This window comes from Protopterus annectens, chromosome 3.part1 (assembly GCF_019279795.1).
Source record: "Protopterus annectens isolate FY-2018-M chromosome 3.part1, PAN1.0, whole genome shotgun sequence".
Classification (NCBI taxonomy): Eukaryota; Metazoa; Chordata; order Ceratodontiformes; family Protopteridae; genus Protopterus; species Protopterus annectens.
In genome coordinates, this window is record NC_056732.1 from 288,454,031 (window position 1) to 288,467,900 (window position 13,870).

A 13,870-nucleotide genomic window follows, 5' to 3' on the forward strand; every position below is an offset into this window, starting at 1 on the left:
AGTACAGCTTCTCAGATTTCACCCACCTCAGTCTAAGTTCACTTCCTTTAAGTGCAAACCTTTTGGACAGAGAAGCAAACACACACACACACACACACACACACATACACACACACACACACACACACACACACACACACACACACACACACACACACACACACACACACACACACACACAGTATAGGTTTAGGTACAAGCTGACAAGTAACTAGACCAAGCTAAGATTAGAAGTTCAATAATAGCATAAACAGAGTAGCTTGGTTTTCTAGTAACTTGTGCAGCTCCCTGAACTGGCACCCCCGTCAGCTCTAACAAAAAAGGTTCTGTCTCTGTTCAAGTTGAGGATCACTAATGAATAAAAGTGCTCTTCTTTGCTAAAGTTTAAATACCACACATGGACCACTGAAGCACTTCAATCCTGACCTCAGATGCTGTACCAGCATTCAGTTCTGAATGCTGGTACTAAAGTACCACCTAATTGACATCTACTGTTCATGCTCCCTGGCACCCTGCACCCTGAGCAGCTGCCCCCTTTGCCCTGCCCTAGCTATGATTTTGTAATTGAATAGTCTTTTAATGTGCTATCCAATATATTAAGTTACTGTAGCTTATATCCAGTATCTTTCACTCATCAAAAAGGGTGAATATCAGCAGACACTTCAGCACTTTACCACCCACCTTGGTAATGTATGTTGACCCTAAACCTAACCCTGTAAATATCCCAACCTTAACCAGTTATCTTACATTACAAATATCTTTTCTGTAACACTATCACTACAGAAGATAGCCCAAACAATTACCATATGTACACTGACACACTACTAAATCTCTTACCTGACCTTAACTCTAACCCTAACCAACACACACTAAGTCTATACCCATATCTAATCCCTACTGTAACCCTAAAATGCACACACCCGCACACAAACTGCCATTCCCACCACAAGCCTACTTACTTTTGTCAGCCAAGCCAGATGTCAATCAATCCACCATTTGTCAACATGCACTACACTTCACTTTGTCACACATGAGTGTCACCCAGGTAGACTATAATCTTATAAAATATACTGAATGTTATGACCCTGCCATAGTGCATTGTTGTTACACAATAATAACATTATTTTAAAATGAAATATTGCACCTTTTGAAAATAAAGCCAGTTTACTCAGTGTATATTGAAAGCTCAATTATAATTCATTCTTTCTGAGCTACAGTTTTCTAGGGGGGGGGGGGTTAATATGTACTGAGAATATGCATGCCAGTGCAAAGCATTATGGTTTTACAGTAAATAGATTTACTGCAGCTGCTGCCCCTGCGGGCTGAGTATTCTGTAGAAGAAATGCAATTTTTAAGGAGCAAGATAAGTGTAATTTGCAACAGTATAAGGGCAGTATGTGAAGTAAAGAGATTAATAACGCGTTTGCAACGTAAATGGTTCAAAAAGAAAATGTTTCTTTAATTTTTCTACTTAACACTTGAAAAAATGTCCACCACAAATTTAAAGTATTCAGCATCTGTGCTGATTTGTTTCATCATGGCTTCCAATGTGCTGGCGTAATATATTGAATTTACTTCCTAGTTAGAGTGAATATAATTTAGAACGAATGTAAAATCATTTGACTGTATATCTGTAAATACTGTTAACAACATTTACACCATAGCAAGTTACACTTTTTATGTTTAAGGCTAAGGTGCTATGTATTCATCATGTGAGAAATGTTACATTTATGGTTGATTATTTATGCATTTATTTATTTATTTATTTAGAGACACAAACGGCGACAGAATGTCCATAGTGCTTTCATGGACAGAGTGAACGAGAAGCTGACAAAGGTCTGGCAGGAAGTAAGTGCCATTTTCAATCCTTGAGAAGGTTCAGTGTATAAAGAAGAAAGAATGTTTATATGGAAAGACATTAATAGTTTTCCTGATGTAGTTTATGTATGCATACATAGAGATATTTTATTTATTTATTTATTCATTTTGTTTAACATTTGTGGACGGGGATAGTCCAACTGGATTAATATCCATTTTCAGTGGAGGCCCAGGGAGAAAAGCTCCAAGGTAAACAGATAAGTAATAACAAATAAGGCATATCTAGAAAGACATAGAGACAAGAGGATTCAAAGGTTAGCATATACCTTGCTAAAGCCACATTATTTACCATTTCAGCAACCAGTTTGAAGAAAGCAATGTCCACACTACCTATTAGTACCATTTTAATATTTAATATTATCTAATGTTGCGCCATATACCATTACTTCAAGTAAATTCTGTGATGCCTCCAATGCCTGTTATCAACTAAGACATAACTAATAAATACCCATTCCTTCTATGATCAACAGTGCATAGCAACAGATGAGAGAATAGACTGCTGCCAGATGCTAATGTAATCATAATTCCAAAATCTGCTGTTTTTATTTGTATTATCCACATTACATTCATTTGTTCTTTATGGTCAGCATTTTTATTAAGAAATCAGTCTTATTCCAGTTAAATGTGTCTAAAATATCTGTGGACCAGTAAAATCAGTCTACGCATTTGGAGTGTTTCAGAGAGACTCAGAAAGAAGTCATATGATAATGAAAGCTAAAATTTTTCTTGTAGTGTATTTATGTCATCAGGCTCTAGCTAGGTAAAGAACCTTTGGATATTTTGAAGGGTTTTCATATTCTAGAACATTAGACAGATGTCTTTGTTTTTTTACCATGCCATAACTTATTTATTCTTATACAATATATCAGAGGGCAGAGCCAAACTTCATTGCAGTGATAGCATGAATCATTAGGTCCGCAAACTCCAAGGATAAAGTAATGTCTAACAGGTCTTTTAGTGCTCATTCTTTCTTATCAAAAGTAACCCAGACAAACGGTGTGTGTTTGTGAGAATTAACCCCACAGTTGTCTAGTTTTAATATTACCGGATTAGCCTTTGCTTTATCATTGAGCAGTGTCAGTGGTGCAACAGGTCACATGCTTGTTTTCGGTGGAGGAGGCTGTGGGTTTTTCTCTCACACTAGATTGATCCATTACTGACAATGTAGTACAGCATGGTGGGGGGGGGGTGCTCTTCTGAGTGTACCATACTCAGGAGGAGATGTTAAACCAAGGCCACATATGCTTGAGTTTGTGGTAGCTTAAGTGGATAGAAAAGATTCCTTGACACCTCTCAAGAAGAGTAGGGTTTCTTTATTTACATACAAAATGAACTCTTATTTAGAACATATTTAGAAATATTTGCAAATATATAGCTATACAAATCGATTTACACATGTTCATAATTTTCTTTACAATCAAATTACATTTTCATCCCTGTTAGACCCCAGTCCTTTTTTCCATAACCACATCTGATTTTACTTAGTATTGTTGCTAAAATCCATTTAACATTAAACATAATTTAATGTATTCTTTTGTACTATATAACCCATATGAAATTAAATAATGTCTAATCTACTCTTTTAACATATTTACTTTTTTCTTATAATATCCATATTTAATCATATAGATTGTTTATTTTGTCCACTTCTTTTATATCTTTGAAAATATTAAGACACTTCAATGGCCTGAATTCTCTAACCAGCTATTCCACCCTCAGTTATGTATTATCCAATCCGTCCTGAATGATCCTTCTTCCTGGCCCTTTATCTTACTACAGCTCCCGCCGTCACCTTCATATGACTGACAAAGTCCTCCATGATATCTACAAACCTAACAAGAATATTGGTAAGTCCCTTTAAAAGTACTTAGTAGCTCATGCCTGGAACACACTTCCCCTCAATATAAGAAACATCTCCCAGAAGCATCTGTTTAAACATGAACTTAAACACTATCTACAAAAGACCTGGTCCTGCCCATGTAAACCCCACATGACAACTATCTCACTTACTCAGCTTTTCCTCTTCTGTGATATATCACCTCTTTTTCTCCTTTCCTCTCTGTCATATAATTTTACTTTTTTCTTCCTGTATTTAAAAACAAAATAGTTATTTCAATACTATGTCTCTTTTGCAAATACTGAGAGCTCATATTTCATATTCTTTTGTAATTTTATTTTTATTTCTATTACATAATGCAGCGATTTTAATTGTAGCTTATATGCCTCGTGGTTGTACATATGTTCACTTTGTACTTGATGTTATCTTTTATAAGACTGTAATTTATCTGGAGCATTTCTCCTCGGGTCTCCAATGAAAATGGGCCCCTGGCTCAGTTGGACTAACCCGGTTAACAAATGTCAAATAAAATAAATAAATAACTAAATAAATAAATCTTCTTTACATAGTTTTTCCCATATATTTTTGCTCTTTTACATTTCAAAAACACATGTTCCATTGTTTTTTCTTCTTGACAATGCAAACATATTCTATCACTTTTCTTTTTATATGGCATATTTCCTTTTACTGGTAATTTTTCAATTATCAGTGTCCACAAAAAATCTTGACATTCTACTTTCTGATCATACCATTTGCTTCTTAATTTGATAGATTTAATTGTTTTGTATCTGTTAGATTTTCCAATGGTTTTACATAGTAATATTTTATCATTACATTCTTATACCATATATTTCTGTCTTTTTCTACAGCATCATTTTTTTATTTTCCAGAAAAATATTTTTTTCTTGGTAACATTGTATTTCTTCATTTATGCATCCTTTTTCTTTTTTACTCTTTTTACCATAACCCAAAATTGATCATACTTATATTTATGTTCTCCAAAAAAAAAAAAAAAAAAAAAACAGGTTTATTTGATTTCTTCTGTTTCTTTTCTCCATTAAATTCTACTTGTATCTTTATTCCAAATTTTATACCAACTCAGAAATTTCATTCATTATAAAATATATCACCCTATCTGTACTACATCACCTAAATGGGTCTATATTACAACGTCACACTTATAGAAGTTCAAACTTTGTAATATCAAACCCAAAAATCTGAAATAAGAAAATAGCAAAGCCATGGCACACCAATTGTTTTCCCAGGGAAAAAAATGGTGGGCCATTTTCAAGGCTTTGCTATTTCCTCCACTGTGGTGTGATCTCGGAGTTGGTATATTTAAGTAGGGTGTGTGTGGGGGGCACAGCCCCCCCATGTTGGGGGGTGTGGGGGACAAAGCTCCCCACTTATGTTTAAGTTTAAAGTGTACTTTTTTTTGTCACGGAACCCTGAGGGGAAAAAAATAACCATTCTCTGTTTTCGTTGTTATTGGATTTCGAACTTTACGGTTTGATATTACAACGTTCAAACTCCTGTGAGTTCGACGTAATATAGACCCCCACCTAAATATTTACTTTTCTCTTTATTTAAAACCATCCCCATCACTTATAGCCACTCGTGTACAAATTGTTACTTTTATCCAAATTTCGTTTTTTTAAATTATTATTATAATTTTATCTGCATATGTTAACAGAACTGGAATGTTTATCCATTCATATATTATAAACCCCACCTCCTTCATTTTTTTATTTATTTTACATTCTATCACATTCATTACTAAAGCAAAAAGTATACAACTCATTAGACATCCCCTTCTTACACAGCTCTTCATATGTACCCCTTGGCTTACCCAACCATTGACAAGTGTTTTTACTTTATTATTAATATATGCTGGCATGCATAATTTTCTAACATTCTCACTTATATTATATTCTTTCATTACTACCCATAACATTTCATACCCAGTTGTTTCAAATGCCCTATTAAGGTCTCATATCATGATTTCTGCTTCTTCTTTTCTATTCATAATATCATCCACAATTTCTCTATTGTTAATAATTCTTGAAAACCCTTTCCCTTTATACTATATATTATCTTCCATAATGTTTTGCATTTTAATTTCAAATCTTTTTTATATTATTTTCATAAAGATATTATAATCATTATTATTCAATATTATCAGTCTTCATTTTTTAATTGTCTTCTAGATTCCTTCTTCCATATGAAATCAAGTATTCTACTACAAAATTCTTTATAGATAAAACATTCATCTAGCCATTTATTCAAAATCATTAAAAGATATTTTTTGTCAATTCCTTACATTTTTATACATTTCATACACTAGTCCATCTGGTTCTGCAGCCAAATCTATATTTACTTGTCCTGATACTTATCAAGCACATTTTGAAAGAAATCTTCTCTTCTAACTATTTCTCTTTTCCTGTAAACTTTTTTATACCATGCTATTCATAATATTTTTCTGAGTTGTTTCTATTTCTTTTTTTACTTTTTTATTTCTGTCATTACAATACCATCTTACTTTATAATCTGCAAAAGTAACTCAATACTTTTCTTTTTCCTTATACAAATGGCTTTGCTTTTATAACAATTCTTGTATTTTCCTTGATTTCTTTCATATAATTATTTTTCTTTGTTGGAGTACCTTCTATCTTTATGTTCTAAATCTTCCAATGCATCATGTGTTCTTCTATAGTTTTCTTTTTCTACTTTTTTTACATCATATTGCCACTGTAAAAGATTTTTTAATATTTTTCCTCAACTATCATCCACCATTTAGACCTTCTTCTTTCAGCTTTTCCCAGTTAGGGGTCGCCACAGTGGATCATCTGTCCACTCATGATTGGCAGTGGAGTTTTACAGTGTCGCGTTACCAGCCCGGTGCCCTACCTTTCACAGAAGGCATGCACACACACTCACACCTAGGGCCAATTTAGAGTGTCCAGTCCACCTACTGCATGTCTTTTGGGATGTGGGAGGAAACCAGAGCACCCAGAGGAAACCCACATGACCACAGGGAGGACATGCAGACTCCACACAGAAGGCACCCAGGCCAAGAATTGAACCGGAGAACCTCTTGCTGTGAGGTGGCAACGCTAACTGCTGCACCACCTTGGCCGCCCTATCATCCACCATTCAGACAAATTTTTATAAAATGTTCTCATTGTAATATGATCTTTCCACAACTATATTTCTAATCTCTTTCCTTCTAAATTCCTTGGTTTCTCATAGATCTCTTTTCTTTGCTTATTTTTATATATTCCTGGTTTCTCTTTATCTCTAGCCATATTGCAAAATGATCAAGATGATCAGGAAATCCTGTTTCAACTACATCCCCTTCTCCTATAACTAAACCTTCTGATACTATAAAATAATCAATTTCAGTTCTATACATACCCCTTTTGTAAGTCAGTGAAATTTTGTCTCAACTTTATCTTACCACTTCTCATAACTCTTAACATTTTTCTTATATCATTTCCTTTCTTTTTATGTTTGCCTGTTAAATCACAAATTAAATTCTTATGCTATTACAATATTCATATTTATCACTTTTTCTTCTTCTTTCAGCTTTTTCCTGGTTAGGGGTCACCACAAATGGATCATCTGTCCACTCATGATTGGCAGTGGAGTTTTAGTGTCGAGTTGCCAGCCCAGCACCCAACCTTCCACAGAAGGCACACACACATGCACACACTCACACCTAGGGCAAATTTAGAGTGTCCAATCCACCTACTGCATGTCTTTGGGATGTGGGAGGAAACCGGAGCACCTGGAGGAAACCCACATGACCACAGGGAGGACATGCAGACTCCGCACAGAAGGCACCCCAGCTGAGAATTGAACTGGAGAACCTCTTGCTGTGAGGTGGCAACGCTAACCGCTGCACGACCACGGCCGCCCAGTATTCATATTTATCACTACATAGTTTAAATCTGATGAAATAAATTTTCCCTTTCTTTACAATTAGCATAAGTATACACTGCTATAGTTATATATACTTATTCTTTCTATTTTAAATCTACATTGGTTAATCTTCCCATTTTTGCTAAAGTTTCATCTAATATCTTTATTGTATTTCACAGCATATAGCTATTCCAGAGCATTTATCATTTCCCAAATTCCAGATTATCTTTCCTCCCCATAGTTTCTCTTTTAGTACTCTTCTTCATTTGTTAAAACATTGTCTTTAATATAATCAAATATATTTATATCTACATCACATGTATTACTCCACTCTAAAATCCATATTCTTTTTACTATATTATTCATACTATTCACATTCACAGAAAGCACTCATTTTCTGTTTTCCTTAGATTCATGGTTTCATAAGTTCATTGCTAATGTCTAGTCTAGCCTTCTTAATTGGCCTTTCTAAACTTTGACAACTTCCCTTCCAAAGGTAAGAATCAAACACTGCACATTGTGCCTGTGAATCAAACATCTTAACCATTATACCAAACCATACCATTAGCTGTATATATTCTTTTTCATTCATTTCCTTTCCTTTTTTGTACTAATCACTTTAAATTTTCTTTTTCTATTTTATCCTTTTATCAATATAATTATTTTTTCTTTTTACTACCTCCCAACTAACGCTTTCTTTATCACTTATTTCAGAACCTTCTTCTATGTCTTCTAACATTTCTTCTTTTTCTACTACTTCTTAAATTTTTCTCTTTGTCCATTTTCTTCTTTCTTTTTTCTTTATCCTTGCTCTTATTTTCATTGTTGCAATCCATCCATAAATGTTAAATGTTGTTACATTTATAACATTTCAGTTCACATTTATTGCATTGTGTCCCATTTCCCAACAAATATAACATTTTCTTTTGTCACAGTTACTTATCAAATATGCCTCTTTTCCACAAAAAGAAAAAAAAAAAACATGTTTTGGATTGTCCCCAGTATTTTACTAAACCCCTATTCCCTTCTGCCCCTACACATTTATCATGACTGGTATTTGTATAATTTTTTTCTCTTCGACTTTTAGCAAAGTATTACAATCCCATCTACCAGTTCATAAACCCATTTTGTCATAAACGTTTGCAATGTCCAGTACATATTTACATAAAGGTTTCAAATGTCCTTTCAAAGTGTCTCTTTCTACCTCTTTTTGAAATTGTACATGAATTTTCTTTTTCATTTCCCTGTTAAATGCTTTTGTCACATAAGCATTCCATGGGTTACAATCGTTCTTGTTTTCATATTGTACAAGAAAAAGTTCCATTGAAAAAACAGAAGCAAATATAATGTCACAAAATGTCTCTTCGTTAATAAGAATAAATGCTCTTCCCTCATGTGCTTTTACACCCAAATGAGCTATTAAATTGTCCTATACTTCATACCTGCCCAATTTTTACTTATTACTTTGAATCCTTACCATGTACTTCTGGATTTCATTTTTTCTACCTACATTTCTGCTACTCCCCTTTCACCTTCTTATAGGTTCATAGGTAATACTAGACTGACTGCCCTGAAGGACCATTTCAAGCCTAGTCAATAATATGAGGTCAGAATCAAACCATGCACCTTGTGTTTATAAGGTGACTATTTTTATAGGTTCATAGGTAGGTACTAGGCTATTGGCCTTAGGGCCTGTATGAGCCTAGCCAAAGGTACCCTGGCTTTCGCCACCCAAGAAAATTATTTCCCTGTGCCACTGTTGAGCAGAGCCACAGAAGTGATCCCCAGGGTGAATTTCCTATCTCCCATCCAATCATCAAGATGTTTCTTGAACAGTGCTAATGAGGAGCTTTGTTTGATATAGATAGGTAGTTTGTTCCAGAGTATGGGAAGTCTCTGGGACAGGAATCTATCCCTCCGGCATGTTCTGTTTATTGTAGTGACGAGGTGTAGGTCCCTAGAGCATGTAGCTCATAGGGATTGGGATTTCTTTAAGTGGAGCATGTCTAAAAGCTCTGGGTTTGACATAGCTTTGTGTGTTAGGCAGAGATCACCTCTGAGTAGGCGATATGCAATGGAGTAAAGCTGCAGTTTTTTGAGATGGTCTGCATAGGGCATCTCTTTGATGCTGGTAATCCTCTTTGTGAGGTATTTCTGTGGCCTTTCCAGTTGTTGTAGATGTCTTGTGAGGTACATACCAAAAGGGGCATTGTACTCTATAATGGGTCTAATGAGTGACAAGTAGAGGAGAACAATTACCTCTTTTTTCCTGGATGAGAAACCTTTTGTGATGAGTTGTGCCACATAGAAGGATTTCCTGACTACTGTGGCAATGTGATTATCAAAGGAGAGACTACTGTCCACCTGTGTCCCAATGTCTCATCACACTTTCAGTGTTAAGTGGAATACCACTTATTTGGTAGTTCATGGGTACTGCGTTTTTACCAAAAGGAATGACAATGCACTTTTTGGCATTGAGCTTGAGGCCATGGCTTTGACACCAGGCATCTGTCTCAGCAAGGTCCTTTTGTAGGATGCCCACATCTTTTGGAGTTTTGATTATGGCTCCTAGTTTGCAGTCATCTGCGAACTTCTTTAGCCAAAGACATTCTGTGTTGGCCTGTACTTCAGAAAAGTAGATACCAAACAGGAGAGGACCCATGACTGAACCCTGTGGTACTCCACTTGTCACTGGTCTGAAGGTGGATCTGGAGTCTGCTACTTTCACAGTGTGGGTTCTGTCAGTGAGCCAGTTGGCAACCCATCTTGTGACATAGGGATTTATACCTAGTTTAGTGAGTTATCTATAATTCCAGAGTGGGGGATGGTGTCAAAAGCCTTGGCGAGATCTAGATAGGCTGTGTGAACCACCTTACCCTCATTTACAGCTTTGGTGACTGCTTCAAAGAAGTTTATCAGGTTTAGGAGACATGGTCTGCCTTTTACAAACCCAAACTGGGTGGGGTCCTGAGTTTGGAGATTACCAATGTCATTTTTTATAAGTTCCATGATGATACACTCCACAGCCTTGCAGACCAGGCTCGTTAGGATAATAAGGCAGTAGTTTCCTGGGTCTGTGGTGGCTCCCCCTTTGTGGAGTGGGATAACTGTCACTGTGCGCCATTCAGTGGGCATATAGCCTGAGGTGAGGCTATGATTGAACATGGTACTTAGGTGGGGTGCCAGTTCGTTCTGTAGTTCATGTAGAACACAGCCTGGGATGTCGTCAGGTCCCATAGATGCCGTGTTCTTGGCTTTGGATAGTGTGTTTTTTTACCTGTGCAGCTGTGATTACAGGAACTTTGCATTCTTCTGGTATAGAGATGGGCCCTTTATGGGATGACAGAGGGGTAAAGTTAGCACTGAACCTATCTGCCAGGATGTTGGCAATATCCATTGGTTCTGTATATTTAGTGCCATTGTGCTGTAACTCAGAGCAGATCTGAGTGTTGCCATTGAGATTCTTGACATAGCTATATAATGCTTTGTGGTTGTCTTTAGAGTCAGTGGCGATTTTGTTTTCATAACTACCTTTGGAGGATTTTATGAGGGATCTCAGCTTCTTAGTGAAGCTGACCAGGGAGTTTCTCCAATCATGGGATTTTATTCTTTTTTGCAACAGTTTCTTTCTTCTGTTGTAGAGTTTGTTTATGGCAGGGGACCACCAGATTGGCTTGATTTTTTTGGAGGATAGCATCTTGGGTCTGTTAGGGATTGCACAATATATGCACTCATGTAAGTGCTTATAAAGTGCATTTGTGTAGGATTCAGCAGTCATACCTCTATTGTCCGTCAGCATGGGTGTCATGAAGTTTGCACTTCTGTCTTAAGAAGCGTGAAGTTGGCTTTGGAGACATTTTTTACTGTGGTTTCCCTAATGGGGGGGGGGGGGTGGAGGGATGTGGATGTCTAGGGTGATTAGCTTATGGTCGGATTTGAGCAACAAGGAATTGACCTCTGGTGTGGAGCACTAGTTGCCCATGTTGGTAATAACCAGGTCTAGGATATTGCTGCCCCTGGTGGGGGTGTGGATAAGTTGATCCATGGCATTGGAATTTATGAATTCCAGAAAACGTTGAGCACAAGATTTGGTACATGAGTAGTTTTCCCAGTTAATGGTAGGGTAGTTGAAATCGCCCATTATTAGGGTGTTAGGTTGTACCCTAATATTTTCCAGTGTATTAATAAATGAGGAGTGGGAATCCTGGGGCATGGTGGGGGATCTGTAGAAAGCTACAATTTGGATTGTGGTCTTGCCCAGAGTTAGTTGCACTTGGATAATCTCGGATGCATTATGCTGAGCAACTAGCCTGGAGGTGTGGATATCCTTAATGAATATGGACACGCCTCCACCTTTAGTGTTTCAGTCCCGGTTAGGTGGCCGAAAGGTGTGGTATGAATTATAACCTGGTAATGCAGGGGTACTCTCTGGAGCCTTGAACCAGGTCTATGTCACTGCACAGATGTCAAAGTTCTCCATTTTAAGGAGTGCCTCAAGAGAGTGCATTTTGAGGTTTAGACTTCTAGCATTGTGTAGCAATACCCTCAGATTCTTCTTGCCTGTACCTGTTAGGGTGGTGAATTTGTCATTTGAACCTTGCCTAAAAAGGCACTATAGGGGTGGCTAGAGCCTTAGCCAGTATCTGGAATCCTAGGGACGACAGGTGCAGGCCATCTCTGGCAAAGCATCGTGGCCTGTTGATCATGTCATCCCAGGCAGACAGATACTGGATCTCCTTAGAATGACACCAGAAGCTTAGCCAATTGTTGAAGTCAATCATTTTGTCCTTGTACTGTGGTATCATTCTGGGTGATGGTAGGATGCTACTCAGGGCTAGGGTCATACCTGCCTGAGCTACAAGATCGGACAGCTCCTCCATGTCCCTTTTCATGTAGTCCAAGGAGGTACTTCTCAGGTCATTCACACCAACATGGACAATGACAGAATCATATTTGTACTTGTTGTGGAGTGACCTGAGTGCATGCATTATGTGGCGGATCCTGGCACCTGACAGGCAGCTGACAGTAACTTTCTCCTTGTTTAGCCTGGTGAGTGGAACATCAGTGTGCCTGACTATAGAGTCACCTATGACTAGAGTGTTGGGTACGTTGTTATGCCTTATGGGCTGTGGTTGAGTGGCACACTGAGTTTATGGGCTATGTGTCATTTGGGTTGTGTTGGGGGGGGTGGAGGTTGCTTGTGTTTCTGCTTTCGAGGTCCCTGTTGCTTGGGCAGGTTTTTACTGAGAGCCTCCGCGAATGTAGGTGTGTGTTTTGTGTTTCTATGTGTGTGTTTTGGTAGTGTAGGTTTTGAGGGACTATGTGCTCAGTGTGGTGTGGTGCAAGTGTTTACCTTCTCCTCTTGACTGTCTAGTCCAGTCTTGGGTGAAGAGAGCTTTGCTTCCAGTTTGGCTATATAAGTGCATCTCTCACAGGCTGTAGTGTTGGGTGGTAGGAGGAGACGGTTGTCTGTGTACATGAGGCAATTACTGCATTGCCGCAAATGCCCAGATTCATCAGGTAGACAGGAGAAAACACCGGGGGCTGACCCTTAGACATGCCTGGATAGATGCTTATTTGTTAAGTACTAGAAACTGTTTTCCTCTAGACAGTGAGGAAAGCTGAGTGCTGTAGTAATTTGTAGCTTATTTAGTGCTTACAATAAGTTCTGAACAAGTGTTGAAACAAAAAACTGGCTAGTTCTAAGAAACAAAATTAGGCTAGAAGGCTTCCCTCCAACACAGAAAGGCTTGGGCCCTAGAAGCATACAAATAGTCCTGAACACAGCAAATCTATATCCAGGCTAGACTACCCACAGGAAAGGCAGGAAACAAGCTTAGAAAAAGTTTTTTTTTTTTTTTTTCAGTGAAAAGAGAGAAAGGAGTAGCAGAAACTAAGCTGATTGGCCTTCTCAAATGTTCTTCCTGTACTGGGTAGAATGAGGTAATGACACTAGACTGGGAGGAGGGCCCAGATCAAATATACACTAGGGGCGGGCAACTGCAAAGCCACCAACTATAAAAACACTATACCAACAGGGAGGGACGGTGGGAAACAAACTGCAGAAATGTTTCTCACAGCTGAAAAGCAGCAGTGAGCCTTTAAATGAAAGTTTTAAACAGCTAAAGGAGCCTCTAGAAAAAAGAGTTTAACTGCAACAAGTTATCAGAAACAAACAACCCAACAGATGCTTAGTAAAAGTGGACAATTTCCAGTTAATACCTCACACACAGT

General features: G+C 37.5%; 1 protein-coding gene across 1 annotated transcript in view; it reads left to right on the plus strand.

Annotated features, from left to right (window-relative positions):
- Positions 1–13,870, plus strand: part of LOC122798087 — a 575,663-nt gene that overhangs the window by 423,983 nt on the left and 137,810 nt on the right. The window contains exon 5 of the mRNA XM_044066755.1: positions 1,771–1,848. Coding sequence (XP_043922690.1) covers positions 1,771–1,848 — 78 coding nt within the window. The remainder of the gene's footprint in view (positions 1–1,770; positions 1,849–13,870) is intronic.